The sequence below is a fragment of the Callorhinus ursinus genome, unplaced genomic scaffold (genome assembly GCF_003265705.2).
Source record: "Callorhinus ursinus isolate GAN/ISIS: 27379988/994484 unplaced genomic scaffold, GSC_fseal_2.0 scaffold14, whole genome shotgun sequence".
Lineage (NCBI taxonomy): Eukaryota > Metazoa > Chordata > Mammalia > Carnivora > Otariidae > Callorhinus > Callorhinus ursinus.
The window spans coordinates 9,305,815-9,324,014 of NW_027397076.1; the positions used below are offsets into that span (position 1 = coordinate 9,305,815).

The 18,200-nt window shown below is 34.9% G+C and overlaps 1 protein-coding gene across 3 annotated transcripts in view; it reads right to left on the reverse strand.

Annotated features, from left to right (window-relative positions):
• Positions 1 to 2,881: 2,881 nt before the first annotated feature.
• GAS2L3 (growth arrest specific 2 like 3) overlaps positions 2,882 to 18,200 on the reverse strand; it is a 38,853-nt gene continuing 23,534 nt past the window's right edge. For all 3 annotated transcript variants that reach the window (XM_073900426.1, XM_025882490.2, XM_073900427.1), the window contains 4 exons: positions 14,041 to 14,104; positions 13,228 to 13,366; positions 8,466 to 8,573; positions 2,882 to 6,934 (listed from right to left, as the gene is read on the reverse strand). In XM_073900426.1, the coding sequence (XP_073756527.1) occupies positions 5,627 to 6,934; positions 8,466 to 8,573; positions 13,228 to 13,366; positions 14,041 to 14,104 (1,619 nt within the window). In that variant the 3' untranslated portion in view covers positions 2,882 to 5,626. The remainder of the gene's footprint in view (positions 6,935 to 8,465; positions 8,574 to 13,227; positions 13,367 to 14,040; positions 14,105 to 18,200) is intronic.

The window sequence follows — 18,200 nt, forward strand, 5'->3', positions numbered from 1 at the left end:
ACACACACACACACACACACACACACACACACACACACACACACACACAGGAATACTACTCAGCCATAAAAAAGAATGAAATCTTGCCATTTGCAGTGATGTGGTTAGATCTAGAGTATAATACTAAGTGAAGTAAGTCAGTCGGAGAAAGACAGTACCATATGATTTCACTCATTTGTGGAACATAAAAACAAACAAACAAAGGGGAAAAAAGAGACAAACCAAAAATCAAACTTTTAACTATAAGGAATAAACAGATGGTTACCAGAGGGGAGGTGAGTGGGGGGGGTTACGTAAAGGGGACTAAGAGTATACTTATCTCGATGAGCACTGAGTAATGTATAGAATTGTTGAATCACCATATTGCACACCTGAAGCAAATATAACACTTTATGTTAACTATACTGGAATTAAAATAATAAATAAATAAATAAATAAAGGCACTTGCCTTCATTTTACCTCAGTGCTTGGGATTAAAATTTAATATGTCACGTTCCCCTCCTCTTCCAATGAACACCACAGGTTGGCCTGTTCTCCCACACCTCCTTATTGGGTTCCAAAGCACCCACAGGGCAATTAATTATTGGAGAGATCTACATGATGCAACTTTGTATCACATTTGCAGGGCTGCGTGAGAGAGATCTATTTATTCATTTTGGAAGAAGCATCCGAAACCTGTTCATTCAGAGGACAATCACTTATTTTCAAAAGGTTATTTTTTTTTTTAATGGAAGTTCTAGGGCCATCTACAACTTGGTATTTTTACCAATATCTATTCCCATTGCACTGTCAGGAATTTGATTTTAATTGCTAATTTTAGTATTTTGTAGTATATTTATTTTTCTTTTATTCATTCACCCAGCAAACATTTGCAGAGCACCTCTACTTCATCACATGGTTCTACATCCAATGCTTTGAACATAGTTAATAGCTTTATAAATATTAAACTAAAGACATAAAAATATACTAATCTCTAAATCCATTTAAGCTTAGAATACTTAAAGAGTAATCCAAAAACAAATCAAGAAAACTTTTCTCAGAAGAAAAAAAAAAGCAGGATGTTATATTTCGGCAGATTTTTAAAAAGATGCCACTTAAGTCCTACTTTCTTTATCATATTAACATAGAAAACAAATCAAATTTGTAGAGAAGTGTAAATAGGTAAAAATAAATTTATCCTTTAAGTTCAGCTAATCAATCTTAGTAGGTATCTTTATATTTACTTTGTTTTCTTGAGCCTTAGTTTCCTTATCTACGAAAAGAGAGTTCACTCGTGAATTTATTAACAAACATATACTGAATGCCTACTATGTGCCAGGCACTGGTTTAGGCTTTGGGAACACAGTGGTAAACAAAACAGACACAATTCCTGTTTGTAGGGTGCTAATAATATCCTCATGAAGATAATAATACTAATATGGGATTGCTCGGAAGATTAGCTATTAATGTAATTAAGCGTTCTGTGAGTTGCAAAGTGCTTTGTAAACCCAAGGCTCCTGAATGTGAGAACTGCTTTATTCTTCATTCTACCTCCACAACTCGGTAGGTTTCAATAAGTGGTGATCTGAGTAGATACAAGTGCATCAACACTATCACATTTGACCGCTAGAGGTCCTCCACAGTCATACCCAACATTAACCCATTCTATTTATTATATTCATTCATTCCAGTATAATTTACCAAAAGTAATTTAAGAAAGTTGGTCATATTAAATAAAATGTATTATATGAAACCCTAAGGGACTCACCACAAGAGGTTAATTTTATTAACCTAGATATCACATCCCATGCAATAAGAATTGTGCTATCCCTGGCTGAACACCAAAAATTAAGAAAATACTCTATATTAATGTTTTATCACAGCAGTCTCGCAAAACAAACCACTTCACCACCATACATACTTCTTTTAAGATAAATCAATGTAGGGAGGCCTGGGTGGCTCAGTCAGTTAAGCATCTGCCTTTGGCTCAGGTCATGATCCCAGGGTCCTGGGATGGAATTCAGAATCTGGCTCCCTGCTTGCTCGGGGAGGAGCCTGCTTCTCCCTCTGCTGCTCCCTCTGCTTGTGCTCTCTCTCTCTCTCTCTCTCTGACAAATAAATAAAATCTTTAAAAAAAAGATTAAATCAATGTCTACATCATTTTTAATGGCTATATTCTATTTTATGGTTATACCAATATTACTATGTGCCAAAGTTAACTTATCACTAAATTTTTGCATGTATTATTTCTTCAAGATCAAGTCTTGTGTTTTCCTATAAGAACAAAACAGTAGGAAAACAGCTTAAATTTAATAAAATATTGTCTTTATATTTTCATATTTACTGGCAATTGTTTAATGTTTTCCTAATATTCCCCCAAATTTCATAAACTCATGGATTTAAGTTCAGAACTTTATACACAAATTTTCCCCACAAATATTTAGGAAAATATAATAAGAATTTGGCCTAGGTGGTGTTTTCCTGTTTTCTTTTTTGAAACATCACAGGAAATACATATTGAATACATACTGAACTGCTTTTTATAACTGCTCTGATCATGAATATACAAAAACATGAGTATTTCAAGACTCTTCTCACTCTGAGTGTGAAATCAAGACAGAATTACAGGAACTGGAAATTCCTACTGTCAGGAGACTTCCATGAACACAAGACTGGTGTAGGCTAACAGACAGAGCAACTTAGGGAACAAATACTGCTATTTAATGGCAGAATCTTACAATCTCCTGGGAGCAGTGAAGTGAATTCCACAAGTATGAAAAGGGCAGTTTAAGTAGCGAAGTCAAAACTATTCTCAAATTATGAGTGCTTAATATATGCAATTTCTCACATGAACCGAGGGATCAGAATGCATTCACAACACACAAAAAAAGCACACTGAGAATTTGATGCATATGTTTAAGTTTTAATACTTGAGAAAATAGAAGTCAAAATTTGATACATACACTGCTGCACAAGAAAAGAATATATACAAATTTGGATTCCAATGGAGTCAGTATGTGGACCTGGCTGTACAAATGTAACAAAACAACCTGCTATTGAAGGCTTTTAAAGTAATAGATTTTTAAATCAGGTAGAGATTGCAGAAAGAACAGTAATTGTTTCTCAAAAAATTTCCCTTATCCATTAAGAGCTGTAAACTCCGTGTGGCGAGGAAAGTTAGAGATCACCTAATTGATCAAGATATTTTGAAGACGTAAGACATAAACGCCCGCTATAAGCCCAAACAATCTAAAAATAACCAGCATTTTGTTTTCCTCTGAAGATCAGTTTGATATACCAGTCATGTTCACAAATTTTAGCAAAGAAAAATAAAAACTCATTCCATTCTTTTTTGAAAATACATGTTATTTTTTCCACCAGGTGCTTTAGTAATTTAAGCTTAATTCATTTTGTTAAATATGAAACATGAAAAATCTTTTAAAATCTTGCACTCTTAGAAGAAATGAAAATGTCTTTCCAACTTCAACAATGTATTTTAAAAATTGTGAAAATGATTAGAAACACCAGCTCTTTAAGAGCATTTCAAAATATATTTGAAGAAAGTATCTTTCGGCTGTTGTTTATTTTTGAAAATCTTTATCTTGAAAGGGTAAGGTTCAAGGGTATCTTGAAAGAGATCAATCAACATCAGTACAATTGGGGAAATTCCCTACTGATGAAGAATAGGGTCATTTACAAATTAACTTCCAATTTTCCAAAAAATTCTTGGAATTTGTGCCAGATGCCTATGGGATACTTTTATTCCTGATTACTCTCAGTATAAAAGTTACTGTTTAATACTGTAAAATCTACTTTATTTCATAGGTTGGTTGGAATATCATTGTTTTTTAAGTTCTAGAAGTTACCAATACCGAAGTACTGTCTGATTTTATATGGGAATAAACTCCTTCTTGAAAGTTAAATTCTTCCCCTTTGAAAGATGCATTAAATATTTCTGATCACTAAAAATGTAAAGCTTCTAGCACTTCTTGAACACTGATTTCACTTTCCAAAAATGTAAATATTCTCTCAATGCCCAGAGCAACAGAACTAAGCCAAATATTTAGAGACTCTCTCTTTTAAGAAGTATCCATTATTCCAAAAACTAGCCTGCATATATTTCTGATTTTAACTGTATTCCTCAGACAAAAGATCACTTCATTTTATACAAAGTTTTCTTGCTTTATAATCTATAGAATGTTAGTAGTCAGCTTAAGATGCTTATCTTATAATTGCACATTTGTGTAAACCATTATTTTTCTTTAGAAAACATAGTGTAGCTTAAAACGGGGAAACACAAACCTCAATATTGAATATAATAACCTATGATAACTGATAATACTATAAAGTTATTAAACACACCCCTAAAACTTCTAAAAGTACGTTAATAATTTTTTAAATAGCCACAATCCCTTAAAAAACAAATTATTTACAAATATCTTAGAGCAAAGGAACCTACGCAGTCATTACATGATGTGGATATGTTCCTTGGAGAATCTGCCTAGAGAGCAGAAAATGCTGCATATATCCTGTCCACTTGCCATTGAAAAACTGAAAGCAGCATGATTTTATTAAAGAAAATTAATGTAATTGGAAGGATCTAATTAAAACTGGCATTGTGCTATCTAAAGAAAAATAACAATCACATGATAGAATTTTTATATAGCACCAACATAAAGATTCTTTAATAACACCTTAATTTTAAGATTGTTAACACATAATTCTGATGTTAAAACATCATTTTAATGTAAAAATTCATATCTGCACTCAGAGGAAACTATATTAAAAATATTTGTAATATGCAAAAAGTTACTAAATCAGTTTCCCCTTTCACATTGCACAACATCCATCTAAAATATAAGGCGTAGATTCTTATAAATAATATATAAAAAGTCTTGGGGTTTTTTTTTTTTTTACTAAATTTCAGTTTATATTTCAATATCTTGTGCTTTTTTTTACCAAAAATATTACAAATATTCTACCAAAAATATAATAAAATATTACCAATGTTAATATAAGCCAGTCAAAAAAATCAGTTCCTTCTGATTTGGAAAGCTTAAAAATTTTAAGTAACAGGATTCTACCAACCCTAGAGTAACATCAAGCTAATCAGCAGCAGCCACTGGTACTTAGTATTGTTCAATCAGGTAATCCTGATCAAAAAATTAAATTAGGTGCCTTTTGTAAGACATGTGCCAAACCGTTGCTATTTTACCAAACTGCAATAACTAATATTAACAGCACCACGGTTGCTATTAGCCAGGATATAACCTCCATATTCAATACATATTCAAAAATACAGCAACTATAGTTGTAACTCTAGTAGTGTTATTTAACTCTACACTTCCCTTAGAAGGCAGACATTAACAAAGATGCTATGTATCAAAAATCATATCAACGTCTATTAATAAGAACCTTATGGCAAGTTTACAACTGTCTGCCTCAAAAGGGTACCTTCTGGAAAATTCAGAAATGTGAATTTTGATGCACCCTTTACCCCCATCCCCAACCCCCAACCCCCACCTTACTGTGCCTAATGTCTGAGCTCTTCAGACAAACACAAACAGGAGAAACTTTCAAGATGCGATGCTAACACATTCACTCTCTTCCTTTCCTTTCCTGTTTTCTTAAAATGATACATTTGTATTTATTTCCTAGGTTTCTTACTTCCAGTCATAACAAAATAATGGTCATCGTCTTCCTTTTTCTTTTCGGTAGGTTTTTTATCTCCACTAACTGCTTCCTTACCAGATGAGGGTGGTTTCCTGGTTGAAGCTGGGGCTTTGCCACTTTTTGGAGGCCCTTTAGCTGAATACTGGCTCTTAGTGGCAGTCTGTGCTGACTTTGGTACAGGTGGTGTCTTGACAGAGGACTGGGGAAGACTCATGAGGGACAGTGGAGTACGGCCAGGGGACTTCGAGGAGCTGGGTCCCATCTTCTGGGATGGACTTTTATTCTGGGGCTGCTTTTTGGCAACTGAACCCATATTCTTATCTTTTGATTCCTGTGCAACTTCTGTGTGTACAACTGAGGATACGGAGAGTGGCTGGTTCCCATTTAAGGCTGACTTAAGTTTCTGTGCTGGCATTGCCCCGGCTTGGGGGGCTCCATCATGGGGCTGAGATCGTGTTCCTAGACTTGTGCATATAGTTTTAGAACTGGATTTTGTCATTTTTGCAGGGGAATGGAGAGAGGGGGAAGGTTTAGGCCTTACGTATATATTTGCCTTAGGTGGCTTTGGACGCTTTGATGATGAATTTGAATGTGCCGCGGAGTGAGACTCTGCATTATCCCTGGAATGTACAGGAATGTGTTTCAAATGCTTTGGTTCAGTTTTTCCAGAAGACTTATTTGGCAAAAGTGCAGACTTGGGCACATCTCTGGGCTTCTGGGATGTAACAAGCTTGGCCTGAGGAGTATTGGGTGATGAGATACGTTTTCTCACTGACTGAGATTCACAAGGCACGGTTCTTGATGAGGCGGGTGAAGAAGTGGTTTTACCTACTGCATTGTTTGAAGGAGCCTGTGGTTTCTTTGCGATGCCTTTTGAAGATTTGAGCTTAAGATGAGAAGATGCTGCTGGAGAATTTGGCAATTTGGAACGGACTGACACGGAGCCCAGATTCCCTCCTTTCAGGGAAGATGCAGGCAGCAACCCACCCGGTGGATGTACCTGCTTTTCTTTGCTTCTTGGAATACCAACTGGCGTGCCAGGTTTTGATTTTTGTTTCTGAAACATGCTAACAGCTGACAAAGGATTCATTTCAGGAGGCTGAGGTGTTCTGGCAGACAAGTCAGGTACGCTTTCATTGGAAACTCCTTTTTGAAAGGCTAGAATTTTTTGTTCTAGTGTAGCAAACTGTAATATTCGACAGGGATCATATTTAAGCAAAAATCCTTGAAGTGTATCCCAGCCTCCACCAACACGGACCATGACATGTTTTCCATGAAGCATCTTTTCCCCCAAAAGAAAGTAAAAAAAAAAGTAAGGTTCACAGTTACAATTCATTAGCAGTCATAATTTGTGATATATATGACCTATGAAATTCAGAGTATTTGCCAGCAGCTTCACTATAAATTGATAGCCTATTTCTTATATTATTAAAATAATCAATTTAATTCATACTGAATCATGCAACTAAATACAGGTCCTCTAATTTGTAAGAAAAACTTTTGCACATAACTTGCATCCTAAAAATCCAAATTACAAGTATACAAAATTGCAAAGGCAATTGTTCAATAAAGAGGAGGAAGAGAGGAAAGAGGGAGGGAGATGAAGAGAAGGAGAAATGAGGACTTACAGAAACTATGTCTCATAATAAAGAAAAAAAAATTATGGAAGGAAGATAAAAACAACTAAAACGTGTACTTTACAATAAATTACTTTCATAAATATTTTAGCAATTTAACCTTTCATAAACCTTGATATAATTTATGATTAATTCTTCTTTGCAGACACGAAAATTATGGCTCTGCGAGGTTGAGGAAATTGTCTCAAAACACACAGCTTTGGCCTGGCCTCAAACATACCCGGCTGCCCTACCCAAATGGTGCTTTTGTGAAGACAAGATGCATCCTTGGGTGGGCCAGCACAGTCCCAGCTGATTTTCAGGCCCCTATTCATTCAGCAGGCAACTCTGCACCATTGTAGGAGATTGCCCTGCAAATTTTAACTCTAAATCCCATGCTCTGTGCACCATCATTGTAAGAGACTGCCTTAAAAAAAGCTAATTAAAAAATAGAAAGTCTTGGAAATGTTTCTGTGTGAGTTGGGCGGGGTGTGGGGAGGTAATGATAATATATGAAATTTAAAAATATGGATGGTGAAATATTTTTAAATACTTCTATATTATATTCCTAAACTGGGAATAAAAGAGCTCTTGTATCAGAAGTGGACAGAATACTGAACAGGTGAAACTTCAATCTCTTTACCAAGAAACGGGACAGTTTATCAACTGAATCGCAGATGGGACAAAGGAAGGAAATGAATATGCACATAAGGATACTGGTAAATACACTGATGCTGTGTCAATGAAAAAAGATTTTATACTTAAGAGCCAATCTATACATTATTATAAACTGCAATGTTTCTACCTCCTTTTCTTATTACTGATATTTAATCTTATTACATGTATTGTTTCAGTTTTTTCTTATGATGGGAAATTATTCCTTTTTAGAAAATTTGAAAAGTGGAATAAATTAGCTGAGGTATACAAAGATTTTTTTTCCCGACAATTATATTAAATATCTGAATAGTCTTAGCTATCCTTAGTAGTTTATTGTGTTAAAGGTGTCTACCCAACTCATTATATACTCATGAAAGCAAGTATTCCATATTTTTCTGTACAGTAAAATTATTTCATTAATAACACTCCCTATTCCAATTTTTTAAAAAGTAAAAGGGAAGCAAAAGGAATTTGGTAAAACAATAAATCCAATTTCAAAATAAGACAGGTATGTAAATAGGATGTAAATGGTGGACTTACTCTTATAAAGAGTATTTTATCCCCAAGTCGGTACCGTCCTTCAGATAAGTACTCAATAGAGAATCGATGGGAACAACTACAAGGAGGGTCCTCAGCAATATGTTTAACCTAAGATTAAAAATAAACAAAATTTAGTGCTTGTGACAAAAAATATTTAACATTAAAATGCAAGGTTATTTGATAGATGGGAAAATCAAATTCAAAGATAAAAATTTAAAGACACTTGAACCATTTATTATCTCTCCTTTACTTGTTGACAAATATTGAGATTAGGATTTTTTTTTTTAAGTAATCTCTAGACCAAACATGGGCTTGAACTCATGACCCTGAGGATCAAGAGTCACATGCTCCACAGACTGAGCCAGCCAGCTCCCTGAAAGATACTGAGATTAGACATTAACTAATCTAATAAAAGCTGACAGTGACAGTCTTTTTTTTTTTTTCCCCTTTTTTAAAGTAGGCTCCACACCCAATGTAGGACTCAAACTCAGAACCCTGAGATCAAGAGTTACATGCTCTCCTGACTGAGCCAGCCAGGAGCCCCAGTGATGAAGTCTTGGGTCTCCCTCTCTCCCTCCCTTACCCCACCTCTCTCCCTCTCTCTGCCTAAGTGCAATCAGGGTCCTAATGCATTCACTGACCGCTGGAGGTCTGTGAACGTGTACAACAGTGAAGTCAATTCAAAACACATTCATTAAGTCATAGGAAACACATGAGTTCATTGTTAAGCTTGAATTGTTTTATGCCCTGGATTAATATATCCGTGTCAAGTCAAAGATAGGCCAGTTAGATAAAGCTTAAGTAGATGTTAACTTGTCCCTTAACACTATGCTAAATTAACATTTGGAGGGGGATATCAAGATTGTTCCAAAGTTACTGTTAAAATAACCAGAGGCGTATTTATATCTATTCACCCAAGACTGGGTGAATTCTAAAGAATTCAATTCAAGAGGCATTTTTCTAAAAGTGCTCACTTTGTTTCAATAGTCTGCTAAGGAGATGAGAATTGGGGAGAGAAATCCCTACTTCTATCCCTCAAGGAGCTTACAGAATTTTTAACTGCAGTAAACATCTAAAAAATTATAAAAATGAATATAAAAAGAAATTCAGCAATTCTATACTTAAAATTTGGAAATTATAATAAACTGATTAAAAAATAAAAATATTTGTTGAGATGTTTGATTGAAAAAAAGTTGCATATCAGTCACCATGGAAAATATTTTGTTTTCCTAAAATGACATTTTTGAGAAAGGCCATGAAATATTTTTCTCAATTATTTGTCACACAGTATATATCTACACAAACTCATTTCATTGAACTTGGGTATGATGTTAAACCAAAGTCTCTTCACATATGCCCAATTTAGCTAAGCACTAAGAGAAATGCATGATTGTCTTCATTATCTACCCAAAATGAACAGCTAAAGGTGGATTCACCAGGGCATGATCAGAAGGGTCCAGAATTTATCTCTCTACATCATTCATTTAACAAAATAATATGATCATAAATAGAACTGATTTTCATAAGCCATTCAATTAAGTTTCTCTTGTTCATAGCCTGGTATATGTGTATGTGTACACACATTCATGCACACACATGGCACCTGCGTAAAATAGCTAAATATAAACTGAATGTGGGTAAAGAACTTACAATTATTAGAACCACTTACACATTAGTTAACCAAAGTAATCTAAAAGGAGGTATTTTTCCGGTCACTACTTTCTATCCCTAAAAGTTTCATAAGCATACAGAATTATAGCTAAATATACACTCTAAATAATGCATCAGATAACTGTTCCTTACTTTAAACACGACTCTAAAATCTCTGTAGATCATGTATATATAGGTGGACACTGAATGTATTCATGTAGCATATGCATATTTAAAGAAATGTGTTCTTTTTTAGTGTTCACAACAAGAATGTAAACATGAAAAGTCATTTGCTTTGTTTAAAATATCCAAACACCACTTACATTCAGCAGTAAAAATTAGCATTAACCCACAATCTAAACAAAGGAGTAGGCCTAAAAGAAATAACAGTATGGATAAACAGTGTTCTCTTATGGTTTTATCTACTGCATAATTAACATTAAAACAGTAAAGGAAATAGCTAAAGAAATTAAAATCATCTAAAAAGGCACTAACCTACTATCGATTATTTTCATTCTTTTTCTTTTAGTTTGTCTATATATACATACTTTTCACAAAATATTTTTCTTATTGCTACATAGTCTTCATAATGATCACATATAGTGATTATTCTGTTAAGATAATGAATCCTAATTCACCTAGCCATTGCTCTATTTGAGAGTATTTACATTGCTTCTAATTTTCATCATTATAAATAGCACAATACTTTCATTTGTTCTGTTTTTTAATCCCCCTTCAATTACAATAAAAATGAAAGAGGAACATTTTTGTGGTTCTTGATATCCATTTGTCAACTTGTTTTGCAAAAGTTTACATCATTTTCCATCACAAGTAGCAATCCCTAATTAGACTTTTACCAGAATTTATCAGCACCAGGTTTCATAATTTTAAAAAATTTTTACTAATGAGGCAAATTGTGTATCCTAATTCCTTGATTCTCAGCAAGATTCAACACTGTATTTTCCTCTTGTGTAAACAACAGTCCTTGCCCATTTACTTCTGGAAATGCTTTTCTTATCAAACTGTACATAGTCTTTCCTATTAAATAAAAAAATATTTTACCAATGTTTTCTTCATTTAATTATCATTATTTTAGGTTCTATAAGATTTAAAATAGGTTTTATTTTTTAACCTACTGCATTATCACTGTGTCACACACTGACATTGACAGTCGTCATATAAATCAGTAATATAGGTAAAATATATTTTGGCCTGGTAAAGAATATTCAGGCTGACATTTTCTTTTTTTTTATTATTATGTTATGTTAATCACCATACATCATTAGTTTTTGATGTAGTGTTCCATGATTCATTGTTTGCATGTAACACCCAGTGCTCCATGCAGAACGTGCCCTCTTTAATACCCATCACCAGGCTAACCCATCCTCCCAACTCCCTCCCCTCTAGAACCCTCAGTTTGTTTTTCAGAGTCCATAATCTCTCATGGTTCATCTCCCCATCCAATTTCCCCCCCTTCATTCCTCCCCTCCTGCTATCTTCTTCTTCTTCTTTTTTTTTTTTTTAACATATAATGTATTATTTGTTTCAGAGGTACAGGTCTGTGACTCAACAGTCTTACACAATTCACAGCGCTCACCATAGCACATACCCTCCCCAATGTCTGTCACCCAGCCACCCCATCCCTCCCACCCCCCACCACTCCAGCAACCCTCAGTTTGTTTCCTGAGATTAAGAATTCCTCGTATCAGTGAGGTCATATGATACATGTCTTTCTCTGATTGACTTATTTCGCTCAGCATAACACCCTCCAGTTCCATGCACGTCATTGCAAATGGCAAGATTTCATTCCTTTTGATGGCTGCATAATATTCCATTGTGTATATATACCACATCTTCTTTATCCATTCATCTGTCAATGGACATCTTGGCTCTTCCCACAGTTTGACTATTGTGGACATTGCTGCTCTAAACATCGGGGTGCACATACCCCTTCGGATCCCTACATTTGTATCTTTGGGGTAAATACCCAGTAGCGGTATGTTTATACCACTGGGTCAGGTACGTTTATACCACTGGGTTGTACGGTAGCTCTATTTTCAACTGTTTGAGGAACCCCCATACTGTTTTCCAGAGTGGCTGCACCAGCTTGCATTCCCACCAACAGTGTAGGAGGGTGCCCCTTTCTCCGGATCCCCGTCAGGCTGACATTTTCTTAATCTGTCTTGCAAGGATATCCAAATCTTTTACTATAGACTTTTATTATGTTAAACAAAACAATCAAAGCAACACTTTCTAAATGTTTATCAGTAATGACTTATTTGTTATTTCTTCAATAATTTTGTATTTTAAGCACTTTCATCAAATACAATGGTCTGAAAAAGACCATAATTCTCAGCAACAGTGGAAGCAGAAAGAAATGTTTGCTACTCAGTTCACCTCCATCACTTACTAGACTATAGTCACTCAGAAGACACAGCCCACAGCCGGGGCAACTGCTAGTGACTTCTGCATAATGATAGACAGGTAAAGCTCTAAGACTTCCCCGTTGAGACCCGTCATCTAAAAGTCTGCGTACATTCTGTCACAATCTGCTCTCACAACTTTTCCTCTCCTATATATTCCAAGTATCAGGGTACCATTTACTTAGAAACCTCAAAAATCACCCTAGGTTTTCTCCCTCCCTATCAGAATTAGGATTCTTCAATTCTACCTCCAAAGTATGTCCTATTATTGTTCCTCTTGCTTCACCTTCACTACTGCTGCCCGAGTTCAGGTTCTCATCATCATAGGCTTGGATTATTACAAAGAAACCAATATAACCTCTACATGACCATGAGAGCAATCCTTATAATTTGCAGATCAGATTATAACTCTACTATGTTTAAAAAAAGAATCAGTGAATTCTCTGGCCTCCAGTACCCTTCATGAGAGATTCCACCCTATTTGCCTCCCCACTTCTCAAATACACATCCATTCCTCATCATACACGAACAACACATCACCTTTAACATATGGTGCCTTTCACCAGGGAGTGGAAGTTAGTACTGGTGTATGTTCTGAATAAGAAACATTCTCTTTTAAACACAGCATCACCTGTAGCAAACTATGAAACTCTGACACATTGCAGTTGAGAGAAAATACAATTACTTACAGCCTCATGCAGCTCTTCATGCTGACAGCACGATTTCGGAATGCTAATGGAATCTTCAGGCCCAGAAGTATTAAGTAAGGTCTCTTCTAGTTCAATTTCTTTCTCAAGTTTTACTAATACTGGTGGCTCAACCCCATATCTGAAAACCAGTTAGGAGATCTCATCATTCAAGAAAAGTCTGACCCATTCACTTCCATGCATATCACAATAGGTTATGTTTTATTTTTAAAGTGAAGTCTATTTGACTCTCTTCCACCAATTGTTTCACTGGAACATCTGGAAATGCTTTTTAATGTCCCACAGACTGTCAAAAATTCAGGATATAATCTTCACATTATAGCATATATTGAGATTACTGGATGCTCCAGCATTCAACCAGGGATCCTGAAAGTTAGCCACCTTTAAAGTCAGCTTGAGAGTAAAGATGGGGCTGAGTCAGGTATGGAGGACACTAAGCCTCAGCCTTCTTATCAGATCCTCTTTGTGTCCAGATGATCTGCCTTGCCTTGAATTGCTAAAAGAGTTTTATATGCTTTTACCATATTCTTAGTCTAAAAAATTTAAGCAACCACTTTTACAGTTTAATACTAAATGATGGCAAGGTATATGGGTGAGCATATGTTGACACATGACACAGCTCATGCAAACAGAACAAAGTTAATAATTAAAAAAAAAGGAATAACGAAAAGATAGGAAATTCAGTTATTTTATTTTAATCAAGAATTATTTTATTTTAGAAAATCGTGTTCTAAAATAAAGTAGCTCTTAAAAAATTAATGACATTGAAATTCTGAAATAATGTGGAATACACACCTCGACACAATTCGACCAATTTCAAGAAGACAAAGATACACCTGTCTTGGATCTTTGTGCAAAACTGTGAAAAAATAAGACCACATATTTTAAAGGGCAAAATTAAATGGGGAAATACATTTCTGGCATAAAAGAAGTAAAAAAAAAAAATAATGAAGACAGGAGGTTTACTTGTTTGGAGACTTAGAAAAGACATTTTCCTCTACATATTATCATCGTCCATAAATTTTTTAAAAAACTGGCTAGTAAGAAGAGGATGAAAACTTGTACCCTAATTTGTAACACTTTAAGTCTAAAAAACTAATGGCTTAGTAACATTAAATTGTTTATATTTCAGATCTCTCAACAGGAGATATTATTTGAAGAGATATATCACCTCAATTTTATTCTAAACTATCTTTAGCTTAGGATTATGTGTTAATGGCCTTCTCAAACTTTTTCAAAATCAGAAAAGAAGGAATACTTCCTAACTCATTCTATGAGGTCAATATTACCCTTACACCAAAGCCAGACAAATATATCACAAGAAAACTAAAGACTAATATCCTTTATGGATATAGATGTAAAAATCTTCAATGCCATACTGGCAAACTGAATCCAGCAGCAAGTGAGATGTATCCCAGGAACGCAAGGTTGGTTCAATGTATGAAAATCAATCAACATAATCCACTATATTAATAGAATAAAGGAAAAGAAACACACAATTATCTCAGAAGACACAGAAAAAGCATTTGACAAAATCAAATACCCTTTTCATGATAAAAAAAAAAGAAGATTCAACAAACTAGGAATGGAAGGAAACTTTATAAATCTGAAAATGGGTATCTATGAAAAACCCAGAGTTAACATCATTCTTAATGGTAAAAGACTGAGAATCTTCCTCCAAAGACTAGGGAGGAGACAAGGATGTCCACTCTCACCTCTTCTATTCAAAATTGTATGGGAGGTTCTAGACAGGGCATTTAGGCAAGAAAAACAAATAAAAGGCAACCAGATTGGAAAGGAGGAAGGAAAACTATCTCCATTAGGATGACACTGCCCTTTGCATAAAAAACCCCTAAGGAATCTATAAAAAATAGTGTAAGAGCAAACTGAGTTTCAGCAAAGTTGCAGGATACAAGATCAATATACAAAAATCATTTCACTTTATACAATCTGAACATATAATTTAAAAAACAATTCAGTTTACATGCTTCAAGAAGAATAAAGTACTTAGGAACAAATTTAACCAAAGAATTTTATGACTTGTTTACTGAAAACTACAAAATATTGTTTGAAGGAAATTAAGGAAGATACAAATAAATGGAAAGACATCCTGTGTTCATGGATTGGGAGACATAATATTGTTAAGATGACAAAATTCTTCAAACTGACCTACAGATTCAGTGCAATCCCTATCAAAATTCCAACAGCCTTTTTTACAGAAATGGTTAAGCTGATAAAATTCATATAGAATTGTAAAAAGAATAGCAAAAACAAGAACCAAGTTGGAAGACTTGCACTTCCCAATTTCAAGACTTATAACAAAGCTACAGTAACCAAGACAGTGTGTTAGTGGCACAAGGACAGACAGAGAGACCAGTGGAATGGAACTGAGAGCCCAGAAATAAACCCAGACATTTGTGGTCAGTTGATTTTCAAAAAGGGTGGCAAGACAACTCGGTAAAGAAAACAGCAGTCTTTTCAACAGATGGTGTTAGAACAACTGGATATCTACATGCAAAAGAATGAATTTAGACCCTTACTTCACAACAGATACAAAAAAATAACTCAAAATGGATCAAAGACCTAAACATAAGAGCTAACACTATAAAACTCTTAGAAGGAAAAAGAGGTAAAAATCTGTGTGACCTTGGATTAGGCCATAGTATTTTAAATATGACACCAAAAGCACAAGCAATCAAAGAAAAGATAAACTGAACTTAATCAAAATTAAAAAATTTTCATGCATCAAAGGACACTATCAAGAAAGTGAAAAGACAACCCAAGCCCTGGATGAAAATATCTGCAAATCATATATCTGATAAGGGCCTAATATTCAGAATAAATAAAAAACTCTTACAAGTCAACCAAAAAAAGACAAATGACCCCCAAAAAATGAGTAAAAGATTTGAATACAGATTTCTTCAAAGAAGACACACAAGTGGCCAATAAGCCATGAAAAGATGCTCAACATCATTAGTCATTAAGGAAATGCAAATCAAAACCACAATGAGGGGTGCCTGGGTGGCTCAGTCGTTAAGCGTCTGCCTTCGGCTCAGGCCATGATCCCGGGGTCCTGGGATCGAGCCCCGCATCGGGCTCCCTGCTCAGCGGGAAGCCTGCTTCTCCCTCTCCCACTCCCCCTGCTTGTGTTCCCTCTCTCTCTGTCTCTCTCTCTCTGTCAAATAAATAAATAAAATCTTTAAAAAAAAAAAAAAAACAAACCACAATGAGCCACCACTTCACATATCCACTAGGATAGTCATAAAAAAAACAATAACAAGTGTTGGCGGAGATGTTGCCAGTGGGAATGTAAAATGGTGCAGCCATTGTGAAAGCAGTTTGGTAGTTCCTTAAAGAGATAAATATAGAATTACCATATGATTCAACAATTCCACTTCTAGCTATAACCCTGAGAGAATTAAAAATATATGTTCACTCAGAAACCTGTAAACAAATGTAGACAGCAGCATTACTCATATTGACCAAAAAGAAAAAACAATCAAAATGTCCATCAGATGATAATGTTTTTTAAAAATGTAGTATATCCATACATGGAATCATTCAGCCCCATAAAGGAATGAAGTACTACTGAATGCTATGACATAAAGGAAACATGCTAAATGAAAAAAGCCAGACACAAAAAGCCACATATAGTATGATTCTGTTTATTTAAAGTATCCAGAATATGCAAATCCACAGATGCCTGAAGACGCCAGAAGGACTAATTGTTAATAGCTATGAACTTTCTTTTGTGAATGATGAAAATGTTCTGGAATTAATTAGTGGTGATGGTTGCATAACACAGTGAATATACTAAAAACCACTTAAGTGTACATTTTGAAATGATGAATTTTATGTTACGTGAAGTACATCTCAATTGTTTCTTAAAAATTTTATTTATTTATTTATTTGAGAGTGTGAGAGAGAGCGAGCACACATGCGCAAGCAGGAGAAGGAGCAGAGGGAGAGGAATAAGCAGACTCCACGCTGAGCGCAGAGCCTGATGGGGGCTTGATCCCATGACTCTGAGATCACAACCCAAACCAAAGTCAAGAGTCGGATGCTCAACTGACTGAGCCATCCAGGTGCCCCAAAGTGTCTCTCAATTTTTTTAAATGCTATAAATAAAACAAAACCAAACATCCTTAAAATGGTTAAGAAAGGAGATTATGTTCTGTATACTCTAGCACATTAGAAAACTTTGTTTAATATTTTTAAAGGAACCCAAATACTAATCTAATCCTTCAAACAAAGATCCTTAATAAAAAACAAAGCCAGACAAACAAAAAACCCTGATCATTAGAATTCAGCCAAAGGCACCAATATGGTAATTGTGGGTCATCTACCTTTCTGTTCCTGTCCTTAGAGTTAAAAGCTCTAGGAAACTTCTGAACCCTAACAGAATAATGGTTTGTGTGAGGAATAACATGCACATTGACTCCCCCAGTGGAAATGGCAGTTGATTCATTAATATCATCTATTACATACCCCAAGCACAAAGTATACCTTTCCAGAGCAATAAAAAGGCCTATATTTGACTTTAAAATCCATACCAAGAGGAATTTGTCCTGCAATTTTTATTAAACTTGTTTCTCTAAAAGTAGCTTTTAAGCATACTTTAAGCATAGCGTATTTGTTTTTTTTTTAATTGCTTTGATTTCCTAGCAAAATGTAAAAATTTAGAGGCTTATCTCTGAAACCTTTAGAAAGTAAAAATATTAGCTCATCAGTTCAATGCCTAGAAATGAATTACTGTTATTGGCAGTGCTTTATTTAGTCCTATGCTCACCTTCAGCACAGTCAGAAGATGGCTTCTACTAACAATGAGAAATATACAATTTTATATCTTTCCAGAAACAATAAACTGGAAACTAGAGAATTCAAAGCATTTCCTCTTTCTTTTGATCTCTACAACCTGCATATGCCATTAATCAACCTCATTGTCAATAACAATC